Source organism: Pygocentrus nattereri, chromosome 8 (assembly GCF_015220715.1).
Source record: "Pygocentrus nattereri isolate fPygNat1 chromosome 8, fPygNat1.pri, whole genome shotgun sequence".
NCBI classification, from domain to species: Eukaryota; Metazoa; Chordata; class Actinopteri; order Characiformes; family Serrasalmidae; genus Pygocentrus; species Pygocentrus nattereri.
Window position 1 is genome coordinate 1,281,281 of NC_051218.1, and position 21,220 is coordinate 1,302,500.

Below are 21,220 nucleotides of genomic sequence, written 5' to 3' on the forward strand. Positions count from 1 at the left end.
TTCGGATAGTCAATAAAATGCCTACTCCTGGTTCCCATCACCACCACCGTAAAGAAATCAGAGTCTGTAAGTTTCTCAATTAACCATTTCACATCAAACCATTCTGACCGACTCCGTTTACATCTCAACAAGCGCAATTATGCAGCAATTTTGGAAAATGTAAGCATTTTTTAGATAAATGTTCTGACGTATTTGTGCGTTTTTCCTGTACATTGAAAAGAAAAGAAAAAGCTGCTCACTTAAAAACACAACTGTGACGGAGGGCGGCTGCTGGAAGGCTTTCAATTTTGAGTCAACAGGTTTTAGTTTTTCTTTTAAAGTACAGGGAAAGTTTTTGTCCTTGGTTATTGATTGTGATACAGATGCAGCAAAGATTAGGTTGAAAATGAGTATAAAACTTAGAAAACTAGATACCAGTTTCTGCACATTGAAGGAAGCACAGTATCACAGTGATGGAGGAGGTTTATTGATCATCGTCTCATTTCTAATGTGATATATATTTACAATTTGAGGACAAAGTCCTTCCTTACATGAATCGGCACATCTGTCTACCTATAAAAATATGTTGTATGTATACGTATGAAAGATCTACTGCAAATATACACTGTTACCAAATGTGTTAAAAATCATCTGCTTGCCTGCTAAAATTCACCACCTTAAATATTAAATAAATCCCTAAAATGTGCAAATGTTGCACAGGTGATTTAACCCTCTGTCGTTACAGCACAGAATGATCATTCGCTGAGGCTGTGAAAACGGAATAGCGTTAGTTTATCCGATGTGATGTGTGTCATTTATTTTTACGTCACATAAAATAATATAAACAGTGGCACAAGTGAGACTCGGACACAAATAGCCTCAAATCCACAGTTCAAACGACACAGCCGCGTGTGAATGTCTCTGCTCAGCTGTCACTCAGTAACGTGTCATGTGGCCGTGAGTGAGGGATGCTGGGTATAAGATGATGGCAGGGAATGAGGGGAGGTGGCAGTTGGTTCAGCCGACTGGGGAATGGTAAGGAATTGGCAGCAAGCTTGAGGGGGCTGGCTAGCTTAGCTTCAGCTGAGTGGAGGCCCCACCTGCTCCCGCCTCTCAGGGTCCCGGTCCAGGATGGGGCTCAGACCCCTGAAGCCCGTGTAGGGCCGCTGGGTCCCGTTCAGTAGAGCCTGTGCCTGTGCTGCCTCCAGTGGGCAGATATAGTCTGTGGAGTCGTCTGGTCGCTTCTTGCGCAGGTGGCCGAAATTGGAGAAGCCCAGCTTCCTTGGCTGTAGAGGGAAAACAAACTGATTAAATTCAAGAGACTCTAATGGTTCACTGTGTCTTGGGCTGCCTTATATGCATCAAAACACCTATATCTTTATCTCTGAGCTAACAGGTCTTCCAATTTCGGTGGAGGGGCACACGTAGGGCACTGTAACGTAAAATAGTGAGTGAGGGATGCTGGATATTACATGAGGGCACAGAACGAGGTGGGGTGTCAGTTGGTTCAACTGACTGGGGAAGGGTAAGGAAATGGCAGTAAGGTCGAGGGGGCTGGCAGGCTTGGCTTCAGCTGAGTGGAGGCCCCACCTGCTCCCGCCTCTCAGGGTCCCGGTCCAGGGTGAGGCTGAGACTCCTGAAGCCCGTGTAGGGCTGCTTGGCCCCGTTCAGCAGAGCCTGCGCCTAGGCTGTCTCCCGGGGGCAGATGTCTCGCTTTCAAGTCAATTAAAGTGATAGTTTGGAGAAAAAAACTAAATGTACACCATTTTCTCCTTAAAGGGGCATTCCTAAAACTAGCACTGAACTTTTTGTGTTTTCTTCCATCATGTGTTCTCCAACTACAAAACCCAGCAGGCGTTATAAAAATACGTCACACTGGTGCTGGGCGATATGGCAAAAATCTTATATCGTGATACTTCAATATGTTTTCACAATTCACAATATGTCATGTCTTTTTTCTGACATCTGACTAGCTGGAACAATCAGAGCAGTGCCATGTTTAAAAACACTAACAAAAACAGAACTGCATGAACTGTAAGCGCAAGCAGAGGGTCAGAAATCCAGGAAAGCAGGCCACGGAAAGCAGACAAATTCAAAGGGGGCAAATCCAAAAGAGTAGTCAATAATAAACCAAAACACCAGAAAACCCAATCAGAAACATAAACGCTCAGAATTGTTGAAACACCAAACAAGAATTTGCAAAGAACATGCGCAAATTAAGATTAAGTGACCCTTATTAGTCCCACAACGGGGAAATTTCACCTCCTCATTTAACCCATCTGTGAAGTGAAACACCACATACACACTAGGGGGCAGTGAACACACTTGCCCGGAGCAGTGGGCAGCCCAATCCACAGCGCCCAGGGAGCAGTTGGGGGTTAGGCGTCTTGCTCAAGGACACCTCAGTCATGTGCTGTCGGCTCTGGGGATCGAACCGGTGACCTTCTGGTCACGAGGCTGGATCCCTAACCTCCAGCCCACGACTGCCCCAAATGCAGGGTATATATATCTCCCTCCTGTGGTGGGGAGGAGAATGGCAGGCAGCAGATGTGACGAGAACAAAATGATTTGTACTGAACGTTTCTCACACTGTTCAGCACCCAGTTAAACAGGACTGATTACGCTCTCTTGGTAATCAAACATGCAGTTGGTCAGTGTATTTATTCATGGTGATATCCACAGTATCCTCAAAAAGCATCTTGAGACCTATTGTGGCACGCTTGGCTCCACCCACTCCTCCATGTGCTCGTGTTGTGTTTTGGTCTAGTCCACGTGCTTTTTGTTTTGATCCCAGCCCGGCCCCTTGTTTGGTTACTCCGCCCCTGATTGTTCCCACCTATGTCTTGTGATCCCTCGTTAGCCCTCGTGTATTTAAGCTCTGTGTTGGTCTTTGTACTGTTTGTTTGTGCTGGTTGTTTTGTGTTTATGCTGTTTGGAGTTCTGTGTTTTGTCACGTCTGTCCCTCCCGCTCTTCGTGTCGGCTATTTGAACCCGGACCGTTTTGACCATGACCCTGGATTTGCCCATAATAAAAGTCGCTTATCTCAGCACATGCGTCCGCCTCATCGCCCCCCATCATTACATCCCAAAGCACTTGTAGTTTTTCAAGGTTCCTCCCACCTTCAGTATGCATCATCAGTTTTCTGGTGTTTCTCCAGGGTACAGAGAGAAGTAGCCATGGTGACACTGCTTGTATACAGTCCCACACAGAAGTGTAAACACCAAACTTTGAACAGCTAATCAACTACATCTGGGATTAGGGGAAAACTGTGAATGAGACTTGTTGGTGGTCTATTCCTTTAAATTTATATAGTGACCTACACGTGCACACACACACCCACCTGCAGCATAGTGCACAGACCAGAGAGAGCTTTTAAGAGCGTTTACAGCTTTTATAGAGATCTTCCACTGTTGATTTACTCTTTTATATCATGCAAAGCTGCCTTATGATGCTCTTAAACTTGCTCTTTAAACAAGGCTGAGAGGAGCTGAAGGCTGCAGTACCCGAACTTTAGCTGTGGTGGAGAGCGGTGTGTATCCTGGTGACTCCATGTTCTCGCGTTTATCCAGCTGAGCCTGGGATCCCACCAGAGAGCCAAAGTTGGTGGCAAGGTGCCTCCTCAGCAGGGTCTTCTGGGGAGGGATATTCAGCAGCATGGCCAGAGTGTCTGAGTTAAAGCGTGGCTCCAAAATCTGATTTAAAAAAAAAAGAAAAGGAAAACATTCACTGGCTTGTTTACATGCAAAGATTTTTGCCAATGCAATTGAATACATTCTGATTACAGGTCAAGACTGAGGGGTTTAAGCTCACTCTACTCAATCTGATGAAATTCTCTGTTTACATGCTCACTGCAAATGATCCAATCCAAAAATACACATGTGGAGAGAACCACTTAGAGTAAACATTATCACGTCAACCAGCATCATGAGTCCAGTCAGAGTGAGATGAGCAGCAGTGAGCAGTGATTGTGTTTTTAACTGCTTTAAAATGACGTCAGACTCAGGAAAACGTCCTTCACACGTCCTTATTAAAGAAGGCCGAGAGGAAGACGTCGTGCTCTGAGACGCATAAGCTGGACGTCCGTCCCACCGCCGTCTTTTAAAGATCAGAGCATGAACTTCGTCTCCTCTGCAGACCAGTTTCTGCTCCGCCGTGTTGAACGGTATAAACTCTCACTGTGACGCGACGCTCATGCAGAACGGACTTTTTTATTTTGTTATTATTCTTCTATTTAACAGATTATTTACAGGGTTACCCACCTCATTCAATCGGATAGAAACTGTATTCTGAATGACCTCAATCAGACTAGCCTATTCCTACTGAGGTGTATAAATGGACGTATCCAATTCTGACTGAGCCGTTACCTGGATTATTAACAAATTATTAGGCTGCATGTAAATGTGTCTACTGTCCGCTTTATGAGCTCCTTCTACCTTTTAGGTCCCTTTGCAATTACAGGCTGTAGCCCATCTGCAGACTTGATCAGCCCTCCTCTACCTCATTCATCATTGTCTACATATTATTTGGCTGGTGGATCTTTCACAGCACAGCAGTGACACTGACATGGTAATGTGTGTGATGCAGGTACAAGCGTAGATCAGAGTGGTCAACACCCAAAAATATCCAGTCAAGAGCGGCTCTGTGGTCAATAACTGACCACTGATGAACGTCTACAGGACGGCTTACACAAACTGTGCATCAACAACTGCAGTCTCCATCTGTAAACCAGGAAGGTAGAGCTACAAGATGGGGGTTTCTAATAAAGTGGCCAGTTGTATCACTTCTAATCTGTAACTAAGACTCAGGCACTGCAGGTTAAAGTCATGCTAAACTATATAGAGAAGAAGGCATATGATAATTGAAATCAAACAAAGAATCATATGATTGATTATAGTTGTTAACAAAACGTTCATATTGAAGGTCATGATGCTAAAAACGTGGCTCAAATCAGCGCCTAGAAATCAGCAGATTCCTGCTTTACACTGCAGGGAAAATCTTCAGTACAGTGGAGCTTTGTGACCACACTAAAGCAATATTACGCAAGTACAAAATAAAAGACCCTTTTAACTGAACAGAAAAAAGAGATCTTAGATTCCCAGTTATAAGTGTGCATTATGTTACTCACTACGAGTCCACCATGAACACCGCTGCCCCGCAGGTTGGGCGCGTATTCAGCCAGGTCCACTGACCGTAGCCACTCCATCACGCGGTGATTAGACCACTGCATCACCTCCGAGGGGGACGTCTGCATCTGTGCCTGCCAGAAACACACAGAGCGTCAGCTATTCGCACACACTGCGCAGAAGTGGGTTTTAATCGTTAGAGTTAGAGCCGTCGTCTGCAGCTCATTGAAAAATGAGAGCGGTGCAGTGCAGATCCTTGTTTTTGCGCATGCCGTCTTTACTTTTCCAGGTTTTTTCATCGTTTGACATGGAGACAAACAGAAAAAAAGGTCAGATGTTCAAAAGTTTGGAACCACCCAACATATTGATAATGAATTGCTGTTGTATTATTCAGTAAAAACAGTGTGATTGCTACAATACTATAAGCCAGAGTTATGCAGAAACATATACAATAAAAAAATATATAAAACATATATGATCTATTGCTGCTGTCAGAACAAAACCGCCTAACTATGTTATTTTTCAGTTTTTGACATAATTTGAAAGCACCTGCTGTCCTATACAGTGTGTGTAAAATCCATGATGAATGGAACAAAAGAAATGACCCAAGATTACTTGGAAAAAAGCCTTTATACACTATATAAGGTCCACAGACTTACATTAGAAGTAGAGTACATTTTCCTTCTCCTGTAAAGTTATCATATATATTTATACCTATATCTCTCTCTATGTAGATAGATAGATAGATAGATAGATAGATAGATAGATAGAGAGAGAGAGAGAGAGAGATACTCAACAAGGAAAAAATGAATACATTTTTCACCATATTTTATATGACACATTTTACCATTTTTTATTGTAAGATATAAAAAATCATACTACATTAAAATCATATTTTACCATGTTTCCAAACTTCTGAATGGTAGATTTTCAATCTAAAACTTGGAACACACACAAGCACATTCCCATCTCAGACCCTCTTGAAGCTCACCTCGTCTCCTGGCCTCCTCTTCAGGCAGTTGGGGCTGAACTTGTTGATATGAAGCACATGGATGGCACATTTAATGCTGAGGTGATGGAGCTGACTGCTCACTTTCAGAAGCAGAAGGTCATTCTGAAAAAAATTTAAAAAATCAAACAGAATAATTCGGACACTGCATGCAATAGAAAGCTTGGCTTATAGCTGTGGAGGACAGTGGTCTGTGGCCTTTACCACGGTCAGGTACTGTAGCATCCGCCCATCTACACGGCCCTCGTGAAACTGGTCTTTGTACTGCGGCAAACCAATATCATCCAGCCATCCTGTGAAAACATCAGTGTTCAACCACAACATACGCACAAAGTACTGAGACTAAACTATACAATCACCGGCCACTTTATTAGGTACACCTTGCTAGTAAAAGGCTGGACCCCCTTTTGCCTTCAGAACTTCTTTAATTCTTCATGTCAGACTTTCAACAAGGTGCTGGAAACGTTCCTCAGAGATTCTGGTTGGTTATTTGAGTTCCTGCTGTCTTTCTATCATCTGGAACCAGTCTGCCCATTCTCCTCTGACCTCTCACATCAACAAGGCATTTCCATCCACACAACTGACAGCTCACTGGATGTTTCCTCTTTTTCGGACCGTTCTCTGTAAACCCTGGAGATGGTTGAGCGTGAAAATCCCAGCAGATCAGCAGTTTCTGAAATACTCAGACCAGCCCGTCTGGCACCAACAACCACGCCACGTTCAAAGCCCCTTAAATCCCCTTTCTTCCCCGTTCTGATGCTCGGTCTGCACTTCAGCAAGTCGTCTTGACCACCTCTACATGCCTAAATGCACTGAGCTGCAGCCGTGTGATTGGCTGATCAGCTATTTGTGTTAACAAGCAACTGAACACCTAATAAAGTGGCTGGTGAGTGTATATCATAATACAATATACATGATGAAATTCAGCCCATCAGAAGTCTGAAAACTATTAAAATCATTATTTATGCTGTTCATGGACACTTTGATGAGCATGACGTTGAGTTTTGAAGTTAAATATACATATATAATTAAAATATTAACAAATAGCTGTTATGTTCATATGTTAATTACAACTCTGCAGTTATTTTTCAAACCTTAAGTGAAAAGAAACAGCGAGAAAGTTCTAAATATTAAGGTAAGATCTCCTCAGATGTTTGTTGTGCATATAAATATAGCTACCAACGTCCACCTACAGCATTTATCCCACAATGCATTTATTTATAGTCCTGCACAGGTTCAATGAGGAAAAACCATTAAATAACTCACGTGTGACCCAGACGTGGTCCAGTTCTGCAGATTTCTCCTCAAGTCTGGTGGTGAAGGAGTGCAAGGCCAGCTGCAGCTTCTTCCTATGCAGTGGGTGCTTCATCCCCAGCTCCTGATAAGCACACACACACACACACACACACACACACACACACACACACACACACACACACACAACACTCAGCGTGGCCTCAACACAGCAGCTCTACTGTTAAAATCATCATACGTCCTAAAAACAGGGCTGACTGGTGATGCTGGAGCTTTTCCAAGAGCAACTGCAGTGAGGTGCAGTGGAAAAAGTGCAGAAAAGGCCGTAAAAGTGAACATAGTCAAGTATTTAAAATGTTTTACCAGACAAAATAAAACGTTTTCTTTAATCAGTGGTACTGTCCTCGCACGAAGATGAAGCAGCGCTGAGGGCAGTTTACTTTTACGCTGTTTTTATGTTTTATGCTGCTTTTAAAAAAAATAAAAATAAAACAAAAAAAATAAAAACCCCTCAATGAATTAATCTCAACTGAGAAAAAGATCTCCTGCCCTTTGAAAGGCGTGTTTAACTTTTAAGGCCTAAATGAAACACGTAAGGATAAGTAGTACGTTTAATACATTTTCAAGGGAATAAAGTTAAACCACAAATATTCAACTTAGATATTTTTAAAATATCAAATCTGTCAAAATATTGCTTTAGCAAACTTAAAAAGACAAATCTTTCAAAATAATGCCCAAGTGTAGTTAAAAAGTAACAACTTCCAAAATAAAACTTAAGTGTGGTTACAAAGTCAAACTCTTAAAATAATGCTTTAATATACTTAAATCAAATCCCAATTCTTCTAAAATATGCATTATATAGTGCTTTAGTATACTTAGTCAAATCTTCCAAAATAAAGCTTAAGTGTAGATAAACTCATTTTCTTAAAAACATGCTTGAGAACAGTTAAAAGGTAAAAAAAAAAAAAATCTAAAATAACGATTCAGTATACTTAAAAAGCCAAATCTTCTAAAATAATGCTGAAGCATAGTTAGAAAGTCAAATCTTAAGTGTAGTTAGAAAGTCATATTTAAAATGATAATTAACTATAGTTAAAAGCCAAATCTTCCCAAGTTTAGAAATAAAGCAGAATTACTTTCCACCTACATGAAATCGTGCCATCCCGCGTTACTATACTTAATGAACAATAATTATTCATATTAGCACATTATTATTAATAGTCTACATACATTCGAATACCAATTTACTGAACAGTAGTTTAATAATAATGTTACTGCTATTCTCCATATCGTAGCATTCAAATATGATACTCCTATATAATTATCCACATATGATCTAATAAAACAGCTGAAGTAAGTGGAACGATGGTCCAGTCTAATTAGAGATCAGAGAGTAACTCCTGTGTTCTGATGGTGGGTCGGTGGGGTTGATTAGCACTGACAGGTGGAACTGCTGGAGCTGCTGGTGGGTTTCTGATGGTCAGGTGTGTAAAGAGGGGTGGAAATAAAGCTGGATTTGAGTGGCGACACCACAAACGGGACTGAGAGCCATAAAACCATCTCCGACTGACAGCCAGGTGCTGCCAGAGGCGTCTCTAATGTGTGTGTGTGTGTGTGTGTGTGTGTGTGTGTGTGTGTGTACACAATGAGTGGTGCTGGCTTAAAAGCAAGAAAAATAATGTAGGTATATAAAATACTACTACTAATAAAAAAATATATCAAAATAATGCTTTGTGGTATCATTACACATGCAAAATCAAAATATACGTAAATAATACTTAAATTGGCCTTTTTCAAACCAAACACTAATAATTCTGAACACCACTAACAAACCATTTGATTCAAGTGCTTATTATTACTAACTTGGGAAAACCGATATTATTGAATATTGTTGAATTCAAGCGGAAATATTACACAAATTATCTTTTGTTCTTTTTACACATTATTTTTGCCTTTATTTAACCAAACTACAGTAAGTGTTCTATTCTTCTATAATCTAACAAATCTAATCTATGGTTGATTGATGAATGTATACAATACTGTTATGGGACGGCGTGGAGGCGGACCCAAGTGCAGTACCTATAAGTACCTAAAATACCTAGAAGTAGAGATGGGGGCAACGTAGTGTGTGGTAGGTGTAGAAAAACAGGGCGTCCCTGAGCGGGATTCGAACCACCGCCGTACAGATTGGTGGTCCGTGACGTTACTGCTGCACCACCAGGACCATCACCACCTCGGGTGAAGCCCTTCAAGGAGGGGAGAACGAAAAAGGCAGGACCGTAGAACAAAGGCACAGCGTGCTCAAACAAAGTCCGAGTTAGAACGGGAGGAAAGAGAGATAACGAGAACACAAAGACGGGATGATGACAGGAAGGCTTTATGCTTCACTTCGCCTGTTTACTCTCAGAGCAAACGCCTCTGTGAGTAATTTGGGGGCAATTACCCTCTTCTCAGCCCTCTTTGTTGTTTTAGGGCAGCTTTGTTCTCTGCTCTTTTCTTGGACTCAGTACCGTACCGGTCACCCCTCTACAAAGGTGTGACAAACACTGCCGTTTGCCACACCTTTATGTAGGGAAGGCCACAGGTGTGTCTGTTTAGCCTGATTAGTCTGTGATCCCTCACCACCGTCGCCCTCTGCTGGCAGCAGGCGGTGCAGACTGAACCCTTACACAATACAATATACTGCACTAATAATAGGCACTACACAAACAGAACATCAGATAATGACCTACACATATACACACACACACTTAAACACACCACCTGGACAGATTATAGATTAAGATTTTCAGTCTGGCCAAGCAGCGTTCTGTACCTTTTCGAAGTCATGTGGGGAGGCTGAGAGAAGAGTCTGTCCACTGCTGACCCACTGTCTGGCCATGGGGGCGTATTGTCCTAATCCATAATCGTCCAGCCATGTGCACACCTGATCGCATGACCACTTTGAGAAGGGAGTGTTCACATTGCTGAGGATTAGACCGTAAATACAGGAATTACAGTCTGTTTTTTAAACTATGACAAAACTACACATTTATAGTTATTTATAGTAATAGTGACATAAAAATGAATTATGACATAAAAGGTACATAAAAGGGCACATATGACTGAAAACTCACGCCCCAGTCCAAGCAGTCCATATATGTAAAAACAACTGGTTTTGAATTCAGTGTGTTTTATGATGTCATGAAAACAAACATTTACATATACCCCACCTATTCAGCCTACAGCCGGTCAGCCTGCACATTCCCACTGAAGTTATAAGGACTCTTTCTTTAGAATGAAGCACAGTTCAGTGTAGCCTATCAGAACAGAGGTCATTTACATATATCAATCTTAAAGCTACACTAACAGAAACAGGCTCTTTAATTCTAGGGGATAAAGAGAGGTTGAAAATCATCATGTAAAAATGATTTATGACTGTATTTGATAAATAAAACCACGCAAATGCCATAATGTAGGATATGGACCCTTTGACAGTGCTGGAGCCTGAGTGTGTGTGTAAGTGTGCCTGTATTTGTACCATGCAATGTCTGTGCTGCCCACGCAGGCCAGCCGAGGTCCTGTGGTGGCTCTGAAGCCTCCCCTCCTGAAATCAGCACTGTCCATGCTGTCCGCAGGGAGACTGCCTGACTGAGTCCTTCTGATCCTGACAGACGGACACACACATGTGAAAGTTAACCTACCTTTAGAGCCAGAAGGCAGTAAATGTATATCTGATCACATAATGATAACAATTGCATGTAGGATTAGCAATGAAGTGCAATCAAGTTGATTCAGACACTTGGTGACCACATGGACAGTGTTTCTCCAGAATATTCACATTATCATGCCATTAATATTCTTAATAATTCATAGGCCTAATGATCATTTAAATGCTATTATATAACAAATATACTGCATAATATTTAATAATTGCTCTCAAATAAAATAACACTGTACAAATGATGAAGTCTGAAGAGAGTTCAGAGAGTAACTCTGGTGTGGGCTGGTGGGGTTAGTTAGTGTTCAGGGTCAGCAGCACTGACAGGCGGAACTGAAGGTGAAGCTGCAGTGACAGACGGAGCTGCTGGTGGGTTTCTGATGGTCAGGTGTGTAAAGAGGGGCGGAAATAAAGCTGGATTTGAGTGGCGACGCCACAAACTGGACTGAGAGCCGTAACAACATCATCTCCGATTGACAGCCAGGTGCTGCCAGAGACTCTAGTGCATGTGTGTGTGTGTGTGTGTGTGTGTGTGTGTGTGTGTGAGTGTGTGTGGCGAGTGGTGCTGGTTTAAAAGCAAGAAAAATAATGTGGGCATAAAAAACATCAGTATTACTAATAAGCAAAAATAATACTCAATACAGAATCAAACATATATAAATAATACTTTTTCATGTGACCAAATCTTAATACTATACACAATTATGCACATATTTCAATATTGCACACTGTATAATGTTCACACTTGCATACTTGTACTATCAAGGCTGTGATTTATTTGCTTAGATTTGCAATCACATGCATAAATCGTCTCACAGTGTCTAAATGAATGCGAATTTACTATGACACAAAGACACAACAACCCAAATGCACCAAGACAGAGAATCTGCGCAACAGACGAATTCAAGGAAACAGGTCTGGGTGTTCGTCTACAGCGAGCCGCAGGGCTGCACTCCTTACTTTCCCCACAGCTTCCGGATGCCTTTCTGGTTCTTCTTGTGCTCTGGAGAAACTGGCGACTGATGGCCTGAGTCGATGCCTGATGACACAGGCGACAGGTCAGACAGAGTGGACTCGTCGGCCTTCTCCGTTTTTCCTAAAAATAAAGGAGGACGCGACTGCATTACACTCAGTTAAACACATATTGTCGACTAAGCCAAATCAGATGAATCCAGCTTAGGGCTCTTATACACCTCACGAGGGGCTTAAAGTGACAGTTCAGCAACAGTCATATGTGCACAACTGCACCCCTTGTACCACAAATGTGGTCAGTTTGCTTCTTTAGTTTTGCGCTGGAGCTTTGAGGTTAATGTTGCATTAACATGTAATGGAAGCTTACGCCCCAAAGCATGAGATGAACCCTACTGCATATACACTTGTCCATTTTTATTAGAGATGCACAAGTGGAATTTAAAATGTAAAATTTAAAATTCAGTTTGGCCCATTAAAAAGCCAATAACATTGTTATATTAAGACTTTGGTTAACAGAAAGGACATGAAATGATGAAATGTGCTAGCGTGTTTCAAGTATTCATTTCGTCCACATAGTGAGAACTGTAAATTTTAAATGGGTTACATTAGCCAAACAATGACCACTGGATAATTCGGCTTTAAAGAAATCGGAAACGAAAACGGCCATAAAAATTCAGGATTAATTCGGTATGTCCCCAACGGTCGTAGACAACAGCAAGTCTGTTTGAGAATCAAACCACCTTCCGAGCCACAACATTTTATGTTGATTTTACCATCTTGGCTGTAAATATGTCTCAGTGGGTTGCAATGTGCTAGTAGGCATATATATACATTTAAATATATATATACGTATAAATACACATTTTATATATATACGAAAACGCACTCTGCTCTGCTTTAAGCTTCAGCTCAGCTTTTCTCGCATCTCCAGCAGGAAACCTTTCCTCAAAAGCAGAACAGCTTCTTGTGAAATGTCTCTCAACGTTTGATTTTTATGAAACTACAATCAGCTTCTCATTCACCAGGTCCTTGTTTGAGTGTTCACGGTCTACCGTAATTGGAGCAGCAGGCACTATTTAAGGTGGAACGGAAAACTTTTGACTTCAGCTTTGTGATTTTTTTCGTTTTTGACAGTTTCTCATCGCAGAATAAACGTGTCAGGAAACCAGCTGGAGTGATTATAAATGCAGTCCAGTGATCAGCAGAGCTTTATTTTACTGCAAAGAAATACTGTTTTATTTCTTTTTACCTAAAAATCTAACTCTGCTGTGGCGCTGCAACAGGGCAGTAAAAGAGCTGCAAGTGGCTCTGGAGCTGTTGGCAGCAACATTAGTCTCACAGCTCCAGCGCAAAACTAAAGAAACCAACTTCAGACACCAAACTCGACTGATTGACTACACTTGGAGAAAGAGGGGGAACGTCTAGCTGAGCTGAACAGATGAACTGTGTTGGCTGTGCTGATCTGAATTTAGTGCAGCACATTTCGAAAAGCTCTTCATGGGTTCTTTAGTAAATAAATGGTTCCATAGAGAACCATGAACACTCAAAGCACCCTTTTCATGATTAAACGTTCTTTGCATCACGAAAGGCCAATTCAGATTTAGATGGTTCTGTATAGATTTAAAGGGTTCTATATAGCACCAACAAAGAGTTCTTCTGTTGTTACAAGCTTGACGTCGTAACAACTGAAGAAAACCTTCTGGTGCTCTATAGACCCCTTTTCAAAAAAGGTTCTATATTGAACCATATACAAAAGATGTTATACTGGTTGGATAGTGTCTCTGCCTTCTACGCTGTAGACTGGGGTTCAATCCCCACCTGGGTAACCACCCTACACTACACCAATAAGAGTCCTTGGGCAAGACTCCTAACACCACCTTCACCTTCCTGTGTACACCGATCGAATTGTAAGTCGATCTGGATAAAAGCATCAGCCAAATGCCGTAAATGTAAAAGACTCTTGGTCAGTTTGAAGAACGCTTTCACAATGAAAAGAACCCTCTAATTATGCAAAGGGTTCTTTGAGTGGTCATAGAACCACTTTCTTTGTGAAAAAGCCCCTCAAGAACCATCTTAAGAGCGTAAACATTGGTTCCATGTGAATGAAATACATTACATCCACATTTGTTGGTACATTTTATTTCTGGAGAAAGTAAATGCATATTTGAATCTAGTCCATTCAAAGCAAGCTGATTGTCAGTGAAGGATCTAAGAGGTAGACTTGTGGCTCTGATCCCCTGATTCAAGTGATATAATCTGTACCTACTGGCTGCAAAGAGCTTGTGCTTCCCCTGATACCCACAGGATGCAGTGAAGAGATATTATTTAACAGAGCCTGCTTTATTCTGACCGATATTCTGACACGTAACTAACAGGTCCAAGACATATGCAGGTAGCCTATAACTGCAGGTTTATTCCACAAATACTGATCTTAAGTCTTACTATTTTGTTACTACTATACATTATACTAAAATTATTATGAACCTAATATGAAAAGTATGTGCTCCTGAGAGTCCGATCTGAGGCCTATCTGTATATGAGCCTGTAGAGTTTAAGGGCTAAAAACTCAAGCAAGTAAATGTCAATTAAATAAAGGCCATCAGTGATAACTGCATACTGACAGAGTTAGTTATTAATAAGCTGGTGGCTCTTAAATAAAAACATTTGTCCATGACTCATGGAGACTCTCCTGTTTCTGGTCCCTCGCTATGGCAGCAGTGTTGGCCTAAGACAGTCAGCCAGTCCTAATCTACACCGCCTACATTTTCCCTCTGAGCTCCGCTCTTTCACCCCCACCAAACACCGCAGAGAGAGGAGGGCTTAAATCCACCGTGACAAAACCAGAGTGCCTTACAGCCGCTGTGAGTGTTAGAGCGAGAGTACGATACCTAACGCTGGAGCGCTGGCACTCCTGCAACGGTCTTCACACCCAGCAAGCACACAGCAGCCAGGAGAGGACAGGAGAGACAGCCACAGCCACGGAGAGAGGGATTAGAGAGTGAGACAGAGAGAGAAAGAGAGAGGAAAGCAAGAGAAGCCCATGCAAAACCAAAGAAGCTTTAGAAATGGGAGAGTAAAGGTAATTGGAAAGTCATAAGCAAGGCTGCACTCATATACAGTTCACTTGAAGTACAAATAACTGATGTTAGACATGCAGTGGTTAATTCAGTTCATGGGATTTAAACTCTGCACAGTCACATACATGAAAGATTAAAGCATGTTTGAATTAGTTTTACAAAAAGAAGTCGTGTAATGTGTGAATGTGTGGGACTGGCGACCTGTCCAGGGTGAATCCTGCCTATGCCTGATGACAGCAGGGATAGGCTCCAGCACCCCCCCCGCGACCCTGAGAGAGAAGCGGCTGTGTGTGTATGTGTGTGTGTGTGTGTGTGTGTGTGTGTGTGTGTGTGTATGTGGGTTGCGTAATGTAACCCAAGTGGATCATGATAATGTATCCTTGAAATTTCCCCAAATTTTCCCAGAAAGGCCAGAGTGAAGAAACAAAGCCCAGTTGTCAGCATTACAGCACAGGACACACTCCATAAAAACAACGTGCAGTATGTCTGTATCTATCATACACACACTGCAGATTCACACTGGATTAAAATCACTCCACAATTATTACAGTCAGACTGTAAAACTACACACTGCAGATTCACACTGGATTAAAATCACTCCACAATTATTACAGTCAGACTGTAAAACTACACACTGCAGATTCATACTGGATTAAAATCACTCCACAATTATTACAGTCAGACTGTAAAACTACACACACTGCAGATTCATACTGGATTAAAATCACTCCACAATTATTACCGTCAGACTGTAAAACTACACGCTGCAGATTCATACTGGATTAAAATCACTCCACAATTATTACAGTCAGACTGTAAAAATACACACTGCAGATTCATACTGGATTAAAATCACTCCACAATTATTACAGTCAGACTGTAAAACTACACACTGCAGATTCACACTGGATTAAAATCACTCCACAATTATTACAGTCAGACTGTAAAACTACACACTGCAGATTCATACTGGATTAAAATCACTCCACAATTATTACAGTCAGACTGTAAAACTACACGCTGCAGATTCATACTGGATTAAAATCACTCCACAATTATTACCGTCAGACTGTAAAACTACACGCTGCAGATTCATACTGGATTAAAATCACTCCACAATTATTACAGTCAGACTGTAAAACTACACGCTGCAGATTCATACTGGATTAAAATCACTCCACAATTATTACAGTCAGACTGTAAAACTACACACTGCAGATTCATACTGGATTAAAATCACTCCACAATTATTACAGTCAGACTGTAAAACTACACGCTGCAGATTCATACTGGATTAAAATCACTCCACAATTATTACAGTCAGACCATAAAACTACACAGACTGCAGATTCATACTGGATTAAAATCACTCCACAATTATTACCGTCAGACTGTAAAACTACACACTGCAGATTCATACTGGATTAAAATCACTCCACAATTATTACAGTCAGACTGTAAAACTACACAGACTGCAGATTCATACTGGATTAAAATCACTCCACAATTATTACCGTCAGACTGTAAAACTACACACTGCAGATTCATACTGGATTAAAATCACTCCACAATTATTACAGTCAGACTGTAAAACTACACACACTGCAGATTCATACTGGATTAAAATCACTCCACAATTATTACCGTCAGACTGTAAAACTACACACTGCAGATTCATACTGGATTAAAATCACTCCACAATTATAACCGTCAGACTGTAAAACTACACACTGCAGATTCATACTGGATTAAAATCACTCCACAATTATTAGTCAGACTGTAAAACTACACACTGCAGATTCATACTGGATTAAAATCACTCCACAATTATTACAGTCAGACTGTAAAACTACACGCTGCAGATTCATACTGGATTAAAATCACTCCACAATTATTACCGTCAGACTGTAAAACTACACGCTGCAGATTCATACTGGATTAAAATCACTCCACAATTATTACAGTCAGACTGTAAAACTACACACTGCAGATTCATACTGGATTAAAATCACTCCACAATTATTAGTCAGACTGTAAAACTACACACTGCAGATTCATACTGGATTAAAATCACTCCACAATTATTACAGTCAGACTGTAAAACTACACGCTGCAGATTCATACTGGATTAAAATCACTCCACAATTATTACCGTCAGACTGTAAAACTACACGCTGCAGATTCATACTGGATTAAAATCACTCCACAATTATTACAGTCAGACTGTTAAACTACACACTGCAGATTCATACTGGATTAAAATCACTCCACAATTATTACAGTCAGACCATAAAACTACACAGACTGCAGATTCATACTGGATTAAAATCACTCCACAATTATTACAGTCAGACTGTAAAACTACACACTGCAGATTCATACTGGATTAAAATCACTCCACAATTATTACAGTCAGACTGTAAAACTACACACTGCAGATTCATACTGGATTAAAATCACTCCACAATTATTACAGTCAGACTGTAAAACTACACACTGCAGATTCATACTGGATTAAAATCACTCCACAATTATTACAGTCAGACTGTAAAACTACACACTGCAGATTCATACTGGATTAAAATCACTCCACAATTATTACAGTCAGACTGTAAAACTACACACTGCAGATTCATACTGGATTAAAATCACTCCACAATTATTACCATCAGACTGTAAAACTACACACTGCAGATTCATACTGGATTAAAATCACTCCACAATTATTACAGTCAGACTGTAAAACTACACACTGCAGATTCATACTGGATTAAAATCACTCCACAATTATTACAGTCAGACTGTAAAACTACACACTGCAGATTCATACTGGAATAAAACTGCTTGTTTTAGCAAAGCTGTAGTTAATTGATAGGTAATAAGTTAAATCGCCACACGGCCCCAGTCTGTGTTTTGCAGGAATAAAGCTGTGAACAGAAGCCGCGTCACTGTCTTGTTTAAATAAGCACTTACTCAGGTTGACCTCGCTGTCCTCACTCTCGTCAGGTGATAGCTGGAGCGGGGAGGGGTACTGATCCCTCTCTCCATTCTGCTCTGGACGAGAAAACTTCCCCGGGAGTGTCCGGTACTTACTGCTGTCCGAAACATGCCGATTCTATTACATACACAGGAGGGGAAAATAATTCAAATGTCTCTCTCTCAGTGTCGACTTTAGAAAGGCATTTTCTTGTCTATACAACCAGCAGCATCTTATGTTTAACTAATTCATTTGCACTTCAGTTCATTATAAATTTTCTATTGCTTTCACATTACAAAAGCCAAACTGTCTGAAGTTTTAACACAAAATGTGTTTTAACAGTGACCACAGTTTAAACCACGCCTCAAGCTCCAGTTCTCGTCGGCCAAAACACTGCAGACTTCAGCACGCTACCTTTTTAAACACACCTGATTCAGCTCATCAGCTAATTAGCAGTGAACTGAATGAACTGAATTCAGAGTGACAGATGAGGGTCAACTCAGCAGCGCTTTGGCCCAGACGGTCCCCAGTTTGACATGCCTGGTTTAAACAGTTAATACATCAAATCAGAGTGAAAGTGTAACCATGTGGCATGAAGGACTGAGCTGGTGAAAAAGCTACCAGGGCTCAGAGCTCAGACTGGCATATAAAGGGGCATTTGAGGTGTTTATGGCTTTGAGCTTTAGTTTGTTAGAGGTTAGGGGTTAATATTTGAGGCAGTACCTTCAGAACAGGCTCTACTGGTTGGCCCATTACATGCTTGGGTGAGGAAAGAGACACAGACAAGGTAAAAAACATGCACACACACACACACACACACACACACACACACACACACACACACACACACACACACACACACACACACAGAGTTAGCTTACTATGTAAAGCGCACATACAGCTTGGTTAATAGTTACATTTCTTAAGAAACTGTTTAAAAACTTGAGAGTTAAGTGCTGAGTTAAGCTGAGTTAAGTCACTGAGGTTATTCAAAGGGATTAGTGCTTCAACAACACTTTCATACATGACTAATACATGAATATCAGCTGTGTTCATGTGAGTCTTCATCATTGCTTGTAATCCAGGTTACAAACAGGTTTTGCACTGCATCACAACCAAGCAAAGGAGTTTATGAGTTAAATAAACAGGAGATTTTACATTAAAGGCATTATATTACAAACCCTCTGCTTGGATCCACTCTGTAACTCCTCTAAACTCGTGGACAGCATCCTCTGTGTTGACCTGTAGAAAGAGACAGTGACCACAGGAAGCCCTCAGGAAAAAGAAATCAATCTGGGGTCTTCAAAGTAGCAACATAAGAGCCCATCTGAGCTTATGTCTGTGTAGGTAATGTTCTGTTAGTACAGCCCTTGTTTGTATGCGCAGGCTTTTCAACTGTGTCCTTTTTGAACTGACCATATGTGCTTTTTGAACTGACCGTATGTAGTTCTTAACTAACCATATGTAGTTTTTTGAACTGACCATATGTGCTTTTTGAACTGACCATATGTTATTTTTATCTAACCATATGTAGTTTTTGAACTGACCACATGTAGTTTTCTTAACTGACCATATCTAGTTTTTGAACTGACCATAAATTTGAAATATTGAACAAATTTAATGGTGAAGGCAAAGCCATTTAAAACATCATGTGGCGCATAAAAGATAACGGAAGTGATATTCAGTCATATCCATTATCACACACACACACACACACACACACACACACACACACACACACACACACACACACACACGCACACAAATCAACTCTACTTGCCGCTGTCCGTTGTGAAAGGCTGTGTCACCAGGGCATAGCACAGAATTCTCCATGGAGGTCTGCATGCCGCGGCAGCTGGGATACAGCGGGAACAAGTGAGAGAGAGAAACAGAATTAGGAAGGTGGAAACGGGAGAAAGGAGGAAAGAGAGCATGAACTACCATGTTAACTCAGGGTGAGTAGTCGGGACACGGAGCTGTACAGCAGGAGCATGAGAAAATGTTTTGAGACACGTTTCACGTCCTCCCTCCAGAGATCTCCATCCCAGCTGCTCCCTGTGTGTAGGTGTGTGTACTTGTACATTTTCAGGACAAAAACCGTCTGATTTTGCAGTAAAACTAGAGCCAAACAGGCTGACAGCACCAGCAAAATGTCCTTTTCTACATATTAATTTATACAGATGCCAGTAAGCCAAAACACGAACACCTGCCAACCTCAGCAAGGCACTGATGTACACATAGGCAAATAGGTATATATATACAATAGGAAAGTAACTAGTTACTGTAGTGGTTTTGGCCCATGCTTTTTGGAAAGGTACTTTATTTTACAGTTATTAAATCATATAATTACATTATATATATATATATATATATTACATAATTTCATAGAAGTAACAATATTATTATTCTATTCTGGGTTTAGGCCACTTCTGTCTCTGTCTAATACATACAGGACATATTATTATTACATATAGGATCTGACGTGTTTGTGTTGGTGTGTGTTTGTGTGTGTGTGTGTGTGTGGGTGTGTGTGTGTGTGTGTGTGTGTGTGTAGGTGATCCTCACTTGGACTCCAGCTCTTTCTGTAGACACACTGTAGGCAGTAGGAACGGAGAAGGTCCTCGAGGTGTCGACATCTGCGAATATAAAACACCTCATAACACAGAGTACAGATTAAAGCTGTTATTAAAAGCTATTACTGTGCACTTTTTTAGCCTGAAGAGCTTTCTGAGTTTATTTCAGGACTACTTTCTCCTGACTGAACAGAAGTGGTTATGGTATTAACTGTAAATTGTAACTGAATTGCAACACATTTTAACGTAAGCAAAACTACATTGACATGCTGAGTACCACACGCTACATATTTGATCTTTGGTGGCCTTACACCTTGAATTTAGGTGTGGAAACCTCATGTTACTTCGTTTCTCCCTTGTTATATCAGCACTAAGTCAAAAATCTAAATTACAGCTAGACGGAAGCAGAGGTGTAGCCAGAACATTTTCAGAGGGGTGTCAATTTTACACCCGGCGATTTTACTGGGGTGGTAATAGAGGCACGTGGCAAAAATATAATATAACAATAATTGAAGACGTTAGGTTAGCACGATGCATGATTTGTATCACAATATT

General features: G+C 41.0%; 1 protein-coding gene across 4 annotated transcripts in view; it reads right to left on the bottom strand.

Moving 5' to 3' along the window:
* The window catches only part of LOC108410563 (liprin-beta-2-like), a 156,019-nt gene that overhangs the window by 21,892 nt on the left and 112,907 nt on the right, over positions 1-21,220 (bottom strand). Inside the window, exons 14-28 of one of the 4 annotated variants that reach the window (XM_037540700.1) lie at positions 20,658-20,728; positions 19,873-19,947; positions 19,274-19,334; positions 18,816-18,851; positions 18,089-18,230; positions 14,927-14,959; positions 12,027-12,162; positions 10,887-11,012; positions 10,182-10,332; positions 7,379-7,490; positions 6,317-6,405; positions 6,095-6,217; positions 5,106-5,237; positions 3,484-3,672; positions 1,080-1,265 (exon numbers count right to left, since the gene is read on the bottom strand). In XM_037540700.1, the coding sequence (XP_037396597.1) occupies positions 1,080-1,265; positions 3,484-3,672; positions 5,106-5,237; positions 6,095-6,217; positions 6,317-6,405; positions 7,379-7,490; positions 10,182-10,332; positions 10,887-11,012; positions 12,027-12,162; positions 14,927-14,959; positions 18,089-18,230; positions 18,816-18,851; positions 19,274-19,334; positions 19,873-19,947; positions 20,658-20,728 (1,662 nt within the window). Of the gene's footprint in view, positions 1-444; positions 1,266-1,569; positions 2,235-3,483; positions 3,673-5,105; positions 5,238-6,094; positions 6,218-6,316; positions 6,406-7,378; positions 7,491-10,181; positions 10,333-10,886; positions 11,013-12,026; positions 12,163-14,926; positions 14,960-18,088; positions 18,231-18,815; positions 18,852-19,273; positions 19,335-19,872; positions 19,948-20,657; positions 20,729-21,220 lie in introns of those variants that run through there. The other 3 variants (XM_037540703.1, XM_037540701.1, XM_037540702.1) reach the window with 3 other exon arrangements.